The following is a 14705-nucleotide window of genomic DNA, read 5'->3' as shown; positions in this document are numbered from 1 at the left end:
TCAGTAATGATCAAATTAATTCTTAATCGCAGATAATGGACGCGGAATGAGTTTATTATTTTCAGGAAAAATGAGTTGGGCCTCTGTATTAGTTCCGAGGCTACGTTACCGTCACCCCGGCTCATTTAACATATATGGGATCAAAGAAAGAAAATGTTTTACATGAGGTCATATTTAAGCCACGTGGAGGAAAGATGTTTAAACTTATATTTTTTTTTAAAAGATATGACATGTGAAAATTTAGTGTATTTTTTAAATTCATAACCAGATTTGTATTTTCTCAATATCCTGTACTTTTTTAAAATAATAATAATAATAATAATAATTAAAAAACTAAAGGTTGCAGCTGATAAGGAGTAAACATCACAAGTGTTTTAAGTGCACCTGAGTGCAGAACTGAGCACTGCACGTCTTCCTCGACTCCCCTCGCTCTCCTCATCCCGTCTCCAAACCTTGACAGGAGTTTGAAATTTCCGGGCTTATGTTGGAGGCTGCGATTGGCCCAGGAGGAGCTTACCTACATGCAAATGAAGCAACGCAACCTTGCTGCCTCTGATCCAGAGCGTGAGGAGGAGGACCAGGAATACACTCATGTTCCCCGAGCTCTAGAAAAAACACCTTCAACTCCTTCAATGTTAAAACTCCACAATTAAACCGACTACAGGGGGGAAGGAAAGAAAGAAAGAAAGAAAGAAAGAAGAAGACAAAAGCCGCTTTCGTAATTTTTACGCACCAATCGTGTAGAAACCAATAACGGAATACAAGGGGACAGTCAGATTCAGGCAATACTTCAATACTGTTATGAAGCGAGAATGAGTAGCGCAGAAGACAGCGGGAGCAAGTGCTCGTCGGGCCCGATTTCCAGCTTTACCATCCAGTCGATTCTAGGCACGCCGTCTGATGCGCCGCGCTCCGGGAACAAGGAGCTCTCCAAGGGGCCGCCGCCGCCGCGGAGGCGCTCGCTGTCGGTGTCCTCCGAGGAGGAGTGCAGCGGTGGGGAGGACTCTGCAGACTGCTTCTGCTCCGACACGGGTCACAGCGAGCCATGCACCCAGCACCAAGCCCATAACTTCTGTTTAGGTGAGGAATATTTATCATTATTATTAGAATTATTACAGAAAAGGAAGCAAAATATTTTAAATAATTATCATGTCACACATTTAGTTTTTATATTATTTATTTACGATTAAAACGGGCCTGTTTAGTTCCTCTTTTTATTTATTTATTTAGAAATAAGCAGGCCTCCTGTTTTCTGTTTTTGTTTGCACTTGAGCTCACATTTCATTAGCTCGTGTTTGTGACAGTCACACTCACACGCAGCTCATCCACTTCCACTTGTTTGTTGTGTGCTGACTATCACGCAGCAGCGGGAAGAGTGGAAGGTCGAATAATTAGCCCTCTGTCTTTCCTCTCATTTCAAATTTAATTGAGCCCGCTAATTGACGAAACATGTTTCTAAAATGGCTGTACTACACGTCGTCAATTGAGCGTTAAATAGAGCGGGATTTTATTAATAGCCGACTGTGCACTGTGCGTACTCAGGCTGAATTGTTTATTTAAAAAGTCACCGGCTTTCAGCAGTCGATTTAGGAAGTCAGAGTTCACACTTGACGAACTCTCAAACTGAGTATGTAGAGGAAAAAAATGTGAAATTATTTTTTCAGGACAAAAAAAAAAAGCTTGCAACATAGAGTCGGTTGTGATATTCACCTCCTCCTCCTTCTCCTTCTCCTCCTGCCCGCGCTCAGGTCCCCCTAAAGGACTGCTGTCTGGGAGTGACGGGCTGCCGCGGCGGCCGCACCTGCCACAGCCTCTGCTGCAGGATTACAAGGAGGAGCAGGAGAGACCGTGCCATCAAATGTCACCCCTGTCGGAGGAGAGACAGACGGACGGTGCGGACAAGCAGGGCAACTCAGCCAAGAAGAAGACGCGCACGGTTTTCTCCCGGAGTCAGGTGTACCAGCTGGAGTCCACCTTCGACATGAAGCGGTACCTGAGCAGCTCGGAGCGGGCCTGCTTAGCCTCCAGCCTGCAGCTGACGGAGACTCAGGTCAAGACGTGGTTTCAGAACAGGAGGAACAAATGGAAACGGCAGCTATCAGCTGAACTGGAGGCGGCCAACATGGCCCACGCCTCCGCACAGACACTAGTGGGGATGCCGCTGGTTTTCAGAGATAACTCCTTACTGCGTGTTCCGGTTCCCCGCTCTATCGCCTTTCCGACGCCCCTGTATTACCCGGGGAGCAACCTGCCAGGGTTACCTTTATACAACCTGTATAACAAGATTGAGTACTGACTCTGCTGTATGTTCACCACTGCAGTCCACGTAAAAAACAAACAAACACGCATTACAAAACATTCTTATAAGTGTCTCCACATAACCCTGTATATTAATTGTATCACTTTATTTGTTGAGGAAATTCTTATTATGCAGAAACTGTACGTCTCACGAGAAAGCAATCCAGCTTCCCTTAAAATGTATTAAATACACCATGTGTATAATTAATTACAATAATTTTTGTACTTTTATTTTCTTCCTTTCACTGATAAAACAATGGGAGTTTAACAGTCATATCAGTTTCAAGAAGAAAAACGGATCCCACCATTTAAAAAAGAAGCTTTTACACTGTTTTTATTCCTAATTGGTTCGTCACATATTTTGCAAAGCATCAGTCATTTTTATTTCACCTGACAGGAAATTATTCCATTTAAGGAAGGAAAAAATATCATTGTTTCTATTGTAATTTAGACCTTCAATAAATAACCTTCTCATTCAATAAATTTTCTATTTCAGTGAAAAATTGGGGCTTCTTTGGTTTTTATTTTTATGGACTGCTTTTTGTGCACTTACATTTGTAAACTTCACTGTTGACACAGTTAGATTTTCACATGCAGGAGGCAAACAGTGTAAGCCACTGTAAACAAGGCTAACGTCAAATTCTACTTAGCTGTGTTGACACTTCTTGTCCCGTGAAGAGCATGCAAGCAGTAAACAAGCTCTGCTGTTATAAGTGTGATCGTTTCTTTATGATAAAAGCTTGGGAAATAATCAGAAATTTAAGGGGAATTTTTGGTGTAAAGCTGCTGGAGAAATGTTTTAGAGCGAGTTTAAGCTGAGAGCACCTGTGCCTTAACTGTGACTAAAGTGAGGAGGAAAACCTGGAACATACATGACATCACTGTTGCTTTTGGCCTACATAAACCTCCTATTATTACATGAAATATTAAGTTGAGAGTGTTTGACAGGTGCATTTTAATTGTATCTGTACAGGGATGTAGTGTGAGATGTGTCCCTCTGTAAGGCTCACATTACATATTTGTTTAATTCCTACAAATCAGCCTACAAGCAGAATAAAATGTCAAGCTGTGTCTGAAACTGCAGATGCTTTCATGACAGTATTTTCAGATTAATTTCAAATGTATAAACACTCTGCTGTAAATCAAGAGGTGCATGACCTGAGCAAGCTGCCTTGTAAAAGTAGAGGTAACTAAGAAGTAGATAAAGCAGATTGCAGGGTGGAGAAGAGACGCATGCCATCCCGAGCCAATTGCGCCTCTGGGCCGGATCTTCTCTCATTTAAAGTCTGCCTCCCGTGGCTCACTCTAGCATCAGGCCTCCAAAAGGGGAAACATAATAAAGAGGCATATTGTCAAAGTTCAAGACTCTTGGCGTCATTAATCGAAGCTCTTTTCTCCATCTGCACGATGAATTACTGTATCAGTTACACTTTGAACGCCATGTACGGTGTGTCTTGTTAATTCAGAGGCTAGTTTAGGTTTTCGAGAGGTCCAGCTCACGTTGTCAGAGCTCAATTTACGATTTCATAACAATTCGATAGATGCACAGCACGAGCCTGAAGAGAATCACTCACTCACACAAGCACACACACAAATGCCCATGGTTGATGAGGAGCGATAAAACCATGTCATTTGCCAGCTTTTCTTGGGTGTCACATCATGTACAAGGGACCCCACCACCACCACCACCACCACCAGCCAGCCAACCCCTTCTACCCATCCCACCAATCTCTCCCTGTGTGCTAATGGCTACATTACCTAGCAGAATCATGACTAGCCAGGCTCTGCTGCCCTGCAGATTATGCCTGACCCAATTTCTGCAACAGCCGCCCTGTGTTTCTGGGAAAATGGATAGCGTTAGACAACAGCAGTGATTTATGGGTAACTCCAGCACCAGCGGAGAGGTGAGGTGCAGGGGGATGAATTTGTGACAGATAGGAGAGGGAGAGAAAAGAGAGATAGAGAGAGGGATGGGGGACCGTAACGCTTATGAAAAGGAGCAATAGCTTTGGTTGAATGAAGCTGTTTATTAGTTTCCAAGTGGTCATTATGTCATCAGGTGTGACGGCAACGCGCCGCTCGTTTGGATGGATGTTTGCACCCCACTGACTTGTGGGAAATCTGCATGACCTGTCACCTGAGGTTGTTTGATTTACAAGAGACAGGCGAAGAGAGAGGGGGAGATGTGCGGAGACGAGCAAAGGAGAGAATAAGTGAAAGAGAGGAATAGGTGGGGGCGGAGGAGGAGGGGGGGTTGGATGTAACTATGTATCACTGCAATGGCAGGTGTGAATTACAAATTTTAATAGCAGGGCAATGAAAATGATTTGAAGTGGTTTAAACTGCAAAGAGACAGCGACTGGCATGGTGATGAAGATTTGTTGAGATGATGTGTTGTGCCTTAGGATTCATCAAACCTGCCTGGTAAGGTGAAAAGCAAGTGTAATTCACTTCTGTGGTATAATTTATGATGGGAGTAATGGAAACTGTGGGCTACACACAGTGTGGAGAGGGAGAGGCAAAGACAGAGAGTACTGGGCAAATTGATTCTCGGGATAGTTTTCAGAGCATATTTACAGGATCATAATGAATTACACTAAAACCTCCGGATATCACTTCTTTTACATCTCCAGATAAAATGATGTAGATCAAAACTAACTTAATAAAGACACCGTTAAATTTAAACAGGCTGCAACAACATTTTCTTTTTATTCCTAATGTTCTAATATTTGACTCTTCTTCTCTTCCTTTCATCATTTATTCGGACAAGGGGCTTTTCAACTACCTAACATATTTACAGCCATTTGATTTAAAGAGGGTATGTGTGGCTTCATATTAGAGCGAGAGGTTATGAAGTATAACGCCACGAGCAGATGCAGAGCCCAGGGTCTGCCTCAAGACAAGAGTTTTAAAAGCGATCGCAATGCATTAAGCCAGACAACTCTCAAGACCTGTTTGCTCCCTAAATGAATTTGAGGGGAGCGTAACAAGGTTTTTGAGGCAGGCCCTGTCATCCGCTGGCTTTAACCAGCTTCTGTATTTATGGGTTAATGGTTAAAAAGGAGAGCTTGGACCAGAAGTGATTTTTCATGATTCTGTTTTATATCAACTGGAAATGAAGGAGCTGAAGGGAAATTGTGTTTGTCCCCCCCTCTCCTCTCTCACCAGCCCCGACCCCTTAACAGAAGAGGCATATGCTACTGAACCAGGCCAAGCAGACATATGGATAAAGTATATTAAGTAAAATATGGCTTTGGGAATTATTTGGTTTGTGCAACAGGCATAAAAACCCAAAATAGGTTTTAACTTTCAGTCTCCAAATCAATTTGCTTAAACTCGCAATACTGGGACATATTTTGCGATGTTTCTAACTCAAGGTCAAACACAAGCAGCTCTGTTATTTGAACTCCCCCAAACAACATTTAACCAAAAATCTGCATTAGGGCTTTAATGGCAAAACGCATTACGCTTCATTGTTAAATTACCAACCATTTCTTGAACTGCCTGTTTTGAAGTGCCATTCGCTGTCCAATATGCATCAAACTATTACAGGCTACAGTACGCTGAGAGAACTCGGCTATTACTCCAGAGATAAGTCCATTAGCATTACCTTTGACACAATAATGGATGTGAGATACAATTCTCTGCTCTCCATTTTGTATTTGTAAGGATAATAGGGGGATTATCTTGAAGGCCTTATGCTACACACTCAAGAGTGAGACCACACTGAGGACAGAGAGCTCTGCAACAGTTGTTTTCACATCCTCCCCTCCCCTCCCTCGGCCCTTCCCTCTGCTCCAAGACCCTCTCAGAGAGAGGCAGGGAAGATAAAGCATGTCATTATTCTATTAAAGACCTACAATTTTTGTAATGGGACTTGCAGCGGTCGGCAGAAGTGCAGGCAGCTTCTTCAATATCCTGGACATTATTTGCTCGTTTAGTTAAATGATGTTTCTAATTCCCTCATAATTACTTGTAATGAGGCTGTCTCCCTCGTTTTGATGCGGCAACATCTTAATACAGCATGGCATTCTTTTTTAGGGATAATTACCTCTCATGAGGCCGGGCAGCAAGGCTGGGGTTTGTTGTGCGCTGCACACGTGGCAAATTGGCTTGTTTCCTGCCATCTTGTCTTCCTGCAAATTGGTAAATTAAGTTTCTCGGCTGGAGCATTAGAACTGTTAAGTTTGCTTTCTCGGCTCCTTCAAATTATTGGCTTCGCTGACAGAGACGGCTGTATATTCTGTGTTTTGTCTTATTAACTTTGTAGAGTTTTTTATTTAAAGATTATACAGTGAATGTTAGGGGAGCTGAATGTTGGAGCATTAGGGAAAAGTTGTTGGAGGAACAGTTTTGAAATTATTGGGACGTGTTTTCTGGTTCGCAGAGCAACAAAAATTATACATGATTCATAAAATGAATCTTATCATTTTACATGTTTCATTTTAAAGGCAAAAGCTGTAACAAAAAAATGTAGAACTGCGATCTAATGTCATTTAGGGATAAACCTCATAATTTAATGGAAAGAAGTGAATGCTGGAATTATTCTCTACACATTAGGTTTCATTTATTGTAGTCTATATCAATATTGCTATAAAAATACACCTATACTGCCAGTGTTAACAAAGTCAATGAACCAGTTCCATCCTTGTCATTAGGACAATAAATAAATGTATATTTAATACTTAAAGGTTCAAATTGGAAGATCTCAAAAAACAGAAATAATATGTCCTCATTCTGAGAATGGATTTTCTCTTCCTGTTTCCCCTCTACCAGCAGAGCTGTATGTGATGTCCCCCTGAAATGATCCAGCCGCCGTACTCCAACCGCAGCCGTCGCAGGGTTGACTGAGGGGTTTTTATTTCTAAGTGCTGATGTGTCGCAGACAGTTTGGCTCTACAAGGGCCTGTTATACGCCGATTAAAGAGAGGGAAGGAGTGCTCCCGCAGGGCGGCCTTGTACATTTACCCTAACCACAAAAAGGTCTAACGTTTACGCCCCGGTGCTGACATGACCTTCAAACAAGGTCCCTCTGCTGCCTGGGTGGATACTGGAACTGTCTGGAGGAGACCTGCAGTGAAACCAACAGACAGACAGGAAGAAATCATATCTTTTATATCAGGAATTACCTGTCTGCCATATCCTGTGAAGTTAGAAGATATGGCTTTTATTGGGAAATACAGGAAAGGATAGTTATTTTTCGCACTTATATGGCAAAATGTGATTGTGATTTTCCCAAAAGCTTTTGTCAGTTTCACTGAATGTTGGAACATGATATAAGAAGTATCTTTTCTCCATTAAAATCACCTACGCTGAACAAACTGACAAACACAAAGGGCCACTAAATAATTCAGATCCAAATCCAGTCATCAGTCAGCTATTGGTGGGAGACAAACATATCACTGGCTGTTGTTTTTATTAGTGGGAGCACAGACGGATTCTCAAGTGATCCTCTTGTCTGTGCTGGGTCAGTGATCTGTTTGTTATGAGATTTGATATCGACTTCTTCTTAATATGGAGAGTTGGGATCTCTTTGTAAGGACCAAGTGGTCTCTTTCAGCTGCAGGGGTCTGCTGTATAGAGAGATGATCTGTCACTTCAGTCTAAGACTGACTGCTGACCACATAGCCTGCAGCTCAGCAGCGGGGAGCACAATGAAAGCAGCACACTATCACCTGACAGCTAATTAGGGATCACTCCCCTGGAAGGGAATACATTCTCTTTGAGGGAATGAGATAAAGAAAGCACCAGGTCGCTGAGATTCCTGTGATGTGTCAGTCAAAGCCACAAGCCACCTGCGATTCCTAAAGACAATTCTCTGATATGTTTGGTTATCACTGTAGTGAATTGTTAATGTTGGTGGTAAAAGTCAAACGACCTGACGTCAGTTCAAATACAAAGTGTCTGGTTTTTCTCTCATGTCTCCCACTGGAGTGAACTAAAATAAGAACCTCATATCTCAACATTCATGCCGTCTGTTTAAATATCGCAGTTCAGCAACACTGATTGTCCCCAGTTGTGTGTGCCAATGTGCCCACATGTGTGTGTGTGTACATATGTGCCCATCCAGCAGTGTGAGTCTATGGTTTATACGGGAGACCTGGGACTTCTTTGAAAACACATTTGTAACCATTAGTTGAGTGTAGGGTTTCATGTGCAGAGTGCATCCTCTGGACTGGTGTCAGAGTCTCTGCGAGGCTCTGCGGCAGCCTCTCTTGGAGGGACAGTGCGGAGAGGAAGAGGAGGCTGGAGGTGGTGGTGGTTGAGGAGGAGGGGGAGCACGGGAGCACTGGAGCCTAGGCGTCCCACCAACAATGCATCACGGCAAGCAGAGCGTAACCTGAGCCCCCCCTCTGGCCCTGGTGTGGCCTGCCACAGCACACTCCCTCTCGGCCCCCTTTGCACCCCCAAGATGCTTTTAAGGGGATTTGGTCAGTGAGAAAACAGCTCTTCAAAAGAGTCGTCGTCACATTAGAAAGTAATTAGCCGGGCCTGAGGCCAAGGATTCCCTGACCTGACTAATTCTGCACCCCTAAACAATCCGTCTTGGTGCTAGGCGGCTGGTAAGGCACGTTCTCGGTGTACTGGGGAGGGGGGTATTCTGGCATGGGAGATTCCCATGGTCCTGCAGGTGAACAAACCCTACAGAGGTCATCGGGAAAGGTTACAGGGTAATCCATCTGAGTAACGGTCTGCAGGTTGATTTGAAAGATGTCTCACAATACAGGTGGAGGTAACTGTTGAACCTAACTGTATTCAGGATATAACCTAACAGGACAAATTATTATTCCTGTTACAGAGTGACAGTTACCAAATAATTCACACCACTCATTATTTGCGATGATGAGGTCAATTAAAAATTTAAAGCACTGCTAAAAAAACAGACTGGCTCCACAGTATTCTGATCATATACAGCTGCACTAACTTAAAGATGTTTGTGATCTTAAAGTCTAAGGCGGATGCAGACCGCCACATCGCTTTTGCAGATCAATGCAGAGAAACCATTTCAGCACTTGGCCACCTGTTCTTCCAAGCCTGCAGGGTCCACTGGTAACAACCTTTCCTCTCACTATTAGACAAACTAATCTGATTGGGAAAAAGATGGAGGTGCAGGGGAGGGGCAGAAACTTACAAACCACATGCTGCAGGGAAGGACTCGACACCGCCAGTCCTCTCCTCCGATATCTCTGATGGTTTAAGAGCTACTATAGCCTTCAGCGTTATCAGGCTAACACGCAGTGGGAGGTAGAGTGAAAGAGACAAAAGAGAAAACATGTGGGAATCCCAAAGGAATACACAAACAACACTGGTTACAACTGATTTTAAAGTCCTGAGCGGTGAGACTGTACACATTTAAGGGATTTTCTGTGTGTTTTAATCTAAGATTGTACTTAAAACTTGCAAGGGTTCTGTGATATGAACCTTTTCCATGTATGATGACCCTGTAGACTTCTTTACCAAAGCTTATAAATTAGGGCTTTAACAGTTTGTGTATTTATGCTGAACCGTGTCACAGTGCACACAGCCTCCAACAGAGTACATTGTTCCTAGATTTATGCAAGTAATATGGAACCAAAGTAGTTTACAAGTCCTGCCTAGAAACTTCTAGCCCTTTGCCGTAAATTTAGCACAACAACCTGATTGGCATGTTTTTTCAGTGTTAATCATATTGCAATACAGAAAGTTATTTTATAATGTAAATGGTTTACCAACATTGCCAGTGAGCAAAATGTTACCTCAGCCCCCAGCAAGAGGATTTTCACTATGTTTGACACTTGCACTACTGACTGTTCAAAATAAATTAAAAGAAACAGCTCTTTATGTATTTGTTTTTTCCTCTGCTATACCGAACTCATCCCAAACCATGGTTCCTGAACCCAAGCCATGACTTCTGTGTACCATTACACCCCTAATATGAATCTATATTGCATGGGAAAAAGACTCACTTCAAAGCCATCAGTGCTGACATGGTAAGACACTGGAGAGCGGGAAGCAAAACACACTTGTTAAACCTGCAGGACCCAGAAATGGCACTGAGCAATTGGCCAATTAGGAAGTGGTCCATCATGTCAAACTCATTTGCAAAGGGAAGGCTTAACCCTTAGGGTTCGAAGGTCGGGATCAAAGGGTGTCCCCCATGGGACTGCACAGAGATCCTTGAAGAAACGCTGATCCCAAGCTTTTGTAAAGGAATCTTCTAATTACAATAAATCTCCACTGCAAGGTAAAGACAGGAGTGCCTGGTACAGTGGCTATATGATAGCTCTCGCCCGAGGGCCTGCAGGTAGCCTATAGATGTCTGGATAGAAGACTGATAGGAGATAGTGGTTGCCACCAGGATAGTGGCCTCTCATTTGCCCAGGTCAGAACCTCAGAGAGTGATCACAGCTTTGGCGGCTCAGGCTGACCAGCACCTTTGAGCCTTTATAGCCTCTGGTGTGTAACCGGGTCTTTGACCTTGCCCACAGATTAGTATCAGTATCAGTATTAGTACTGGATTTACCTCTTCAATTCTTAGTCTTCTCTCTTTTATTGTCTTGTTTTCTCACAAAGGTGTGTCACAGTTGGCTTCCTTTGAATGGAGCACGCTCTTTCAATTGAGATTTTAGCCCTCTACTAGGAACTTTTGTGATTGTGATTTAATTTTGCTCTCTGATCTCTTTGGTTAAACTGTAATACTTTGGTTATTTGACAGAGAATCTTATCTGACCAATAATAATAACTGCTTTGTGTCAAATGGGATATTTACACCTGAAATCCTAAACATTTAGATATTTTGTTCCTTTGAGAGGACACACTACTAGCACCTTGTGGGGACATGACATATAAAGGGGACAATTTCCATTGATTTGGGTAAGAGTTAGTGTATAGTAAAGCTGTTTTCTTGTATAAACTCCGGACTGAGTTCAGAGAGTTCAGGTCCGCACATCATCTTGAGTTTTGCTTTCACACATGTAGCACTTAACAGGAGAATGTCTTTGTCTGATGCGTTCTCACATACTGGACATATTCTGTTTAGTTCAGGCAAGGATCGTGCCTAGGTAAAGTGTGCAGGAGGCAGATTACACCGTGGCCCCGTAGCCAGTTCATAGTTTGGTCAGAAACAACAGAGTCTCTTGCCTTTTCTTGAATTTGTCTAACAATTTCAGCATAAGCTACTACTGACAGAAGTTCCTGAATTTCATCATCTCTCCATTTAGACATCTTCTTGCTGTCTTTGTGTAAATGACCCTTCTTCTCAGCCTCGGATGGTTTGTTTTTTTCCAGTTTCGTGGAAGCCACATGATAGAAACTACATCAACACACCCACTTGCTCACTGTGAATTCTCCAGACAATGACCTGCGCAATTCACACATTGGCTCAGTCGGTCATTACATGGACTGGCAGGGTGGCTGGCAGGAGTCCATTTCATGTCCGATCCAATTGATTCAGACATTTGCATTCTCAAATACAGCCGCTTTGGGTAATGTCTAGATCATTTCAGGTTTGCAATGCATGTGTGAGGGGCTTAAGACCCTCACCCTGCACACCTCAATAGTGCCCATGAGAGGACAACATAATGGCAAAGGGGAAATCAACGGCTATATGTTTGACTGTGTGTTCCCTCTACATATTGAATCTAGCTTGCAGAACAACCTTCTTTGTTCCAGCTCCAAGCAAAGCTGTATGACACTCTCTGTGCTTCTCAGCGGGCTCTACTGTTGGCCAAAGGGGGAGGAGAGAGGAAAAGGAGGGGAGAGTAGTAGTTTGTTCTTCCTGCAATTAGCATTCACGGTTAGCTAAGCAGAACTAATGCAGCGAATCTTTGAGTCTCATGTTACCTGTCCTCCACTGCCAGAGTACCTGCAGGCCAGATTAAACTGTAGCGAGATGACAAACCCCCTATGTATCCATTACAGGCCTTTTATTATTAGCAGTGTTATTGGTAATTCCTTTTGAATGGCCACGACAAAAACTATGCATCGGCTAAGGAGGACTTCAAAAAAACAGGATACTGCATGGGTGTGGGCGACGTGCTAGTGATACTGTAATTTTGAAAACAAACAGAGTGAGAATTACGCCTCCATTTGTGTGGCATTGTTCAGCGGCCCTGATGGAAGGCATAACTCCCGGCGGCACATTTTGATCTGACCTGTTTTAAGTGACGGGCTTCCCCGCCTGACAACAGTCAGCGCTGTCACATGTCAACACAAGAGAAGCCTCAAGCATCACTCCTTTAGTGACTTCATTCATACTTAATGCCCAAACATCTTTTTTATTCAACCAATAAAAGGTCATCTTCATTCAAATGTTCTGCGCCTCCAATTTATATTTAACTTCTGTGTCTGGCAGGATCATCTCCGGTAGGTTCCTTAGCATCTAGGTCAAGACTGAATGATCTCATGCTTCCCTTTTCAACTGGGGCCGGATCAGGATGTGGGCTCACCGTGTCACCATTATGGGATGTGGATGAAACTGCAATGATCTCATGAGTCTTAAGTGACACAACAACGTGGCCACTTAGTAGATCTTGTCACGCAGTTCCAAGAAAATGCCGAAGTGCGATTTTCAGCTCAGATTCTTTGTCTGCACTTTAATTCACTGATATATAATTGGATTCATTATATCAATAGATGAGTGAAACTAAATAATACTTCAGCTGTATTTTGTGTTGTAAAAACATTGACAATCAATGATCCAGGCTAATGCTCTTCCATATTTCCTGCTGATTTGCTGTGTTTATCCTCAGCTAATCATTATCAGTTCTCTGAAGTGTTGTCTTATCAGTTACAAACAGGTACAAGCAGCGCAAGTGCTCCCAATTGATCCACTAAAGACTCCCACAGTGATGAGGCCACTGTCTGGTCACATGGAGCCCAAGGAAGACACTGCTCCTGATCAATAAGTCTTCCTGTGACACTGGCTCTGCTAAAGTCTACACCTCTAGTAGCTCATCACTGTAAATGTGAGAGGCAGTGAGAGAAATCATTGGAATAGAACTGATACAATACAGCTGCATTGATGACTTTAATTGCACAAGTTGTTTTTAAGAGATTTGAAACCTACTGTAACTGCTGCAAATTTGCCTGGGTCCAGACCTTGGAGTCCGTCCACTCCATCAAGTTGACATTCCTCGGCTTGGTGACACGAGACAGCAGTTTCTTGGTTGAAATAAAAAATGACCAATGAGCATCACAGGGGAGAGGCTACAATTAGCCAGTCAACGCCATAGGTGGGACTAACGCCTTGTTTCCACTTACATGTATGTATGGACACAAGGCAACCGGAAGTCCATTTATTCCTATGGGAATCTTTGTGATATCCAATGTGCCTGTGAAACTCCTCCCCTCCATAGTATTTCAGTCCGAAACTTGCCGCGATGTGTTAAAAAAACGGAACTTTCATGGTGGATTTTGGAGAGACTGTATGACGAGCTAGCTTAGCTAACAGGCTGCTAACTGGCTAACATGCTATTTCCTTCAATTCAGTTGCCTGTGTTGAATGCAAGTGAGGTTGTATGATTAAAAAATGCGTGTTAATCTAGTTTGAACACATTGTGAATCTGAGTAATGTTATTCTGTTACAATATGGTCATACATAATGTAGAGTCAGGTTGTCATTATGACTCATTCAGCCGTTCATATGTGTTTTTAATGAAATATTTCACAAAACATGCCACGTACCTGGCAAGCCAGCATCTTTTGTTTGCTGTCATGCAATATTGGTCCTGTTTTTGTCCTGGTAAAGTTCCACGCGGATATTCCAAACTACCGGATGCCGAAAGACGGACAAAATTAGCCTCTCCCCCATGGCTACAGGTACTTTCTATCAGGTTTCTATCCATCTGTAAAGAAATGCACTTCCTTGCGTTGGACACTAGAGGCATCATCCATAGATTGGTGGATCTACAGACACCAGTCACATACGTAAGTGGAAGCATAACGCTATTGTCAGGCTGTTGTCAAGTGTTGCTAAGCTGTGCAGTGGAATCAGTGAGGTGTAATAACAACAATGGCAGCGCTATAGACAAGATAGATGCTGTTTTAAATCGACATGTCTTCTCAATATCACCAGACATTGTAGTTTGCTTTACTTTGCTCCACTCTTAAAATCACAGCAAAACAAGTATGTTAGCATAGCTACGCATCGCATCATCCCCCAGGGAAATCGGTAAGAGTCATGGGTGTATTACCGAACGGGCCTAACAGGCTAAGGCCCAGGGTCTTAAGGGCTCAGGGGGCCCCTAGGACAAAATCACCGTGTGAAGTTGCTTTTATTAACTTTGCATTTTTTGTCTAAATATTCACTTTGATAGAGAAAGAAACCATTTTAAGTAACAATTAATTCCCGCAGTCTATCTATAAAACTTTAACTCTGTGAGAAGATAAAAGAGCATATTGCACCTGCCTGTGGGGAGGGGGGGGGG

The 14705-nt window shown here is 43.0% G+C and overlaps 1 protein-coding gene across 1 annotated transcript; it reads left to right on the top strand.

Moving 5' to 3' along the window:
• Nucleotides 1–551: 551 nt before the first annotated feature.
• Nucleotides 552–3620, top strand: hmx2 (H6 family homeobox 2). Its single transcript, XM_050071844.1, has 2 exons — nucleotides 552–1080; nucleotides 1749–3620. Exons 1-2 carry the CDS (start codon nucleotides 813–815, stop codon nucleotides 2294–2296), a joined length of 816 nt encoding a protein of 271 aa, XP_049927801.1. The 5' UTR covers nucleotides 552–812; the 3' UTR covers nucleotides 2297–3620.
• Nucleotides 3621–14705: the final 11085 nt, after the last annotated feature.

Source organism: Epinephelus moara, chromosome 19 (assembly GCF_006386435.1).
Source record: "Epinephelus moara isolate mb chromosome 19, YSFRI_EMoa_1.0, whole genome shotgun sequence".
Taxonomy (NCBI): Eukaryota; Metazoa; Chordata; class Actinopteri; order Perciformes; family Serranidae; genus Epinephelus; species Epinephelus moara.
Note: the sequence above shows the minus strand (reverse complement) of the source record. Positions and strands in the feature narration are given on the sequence as shown.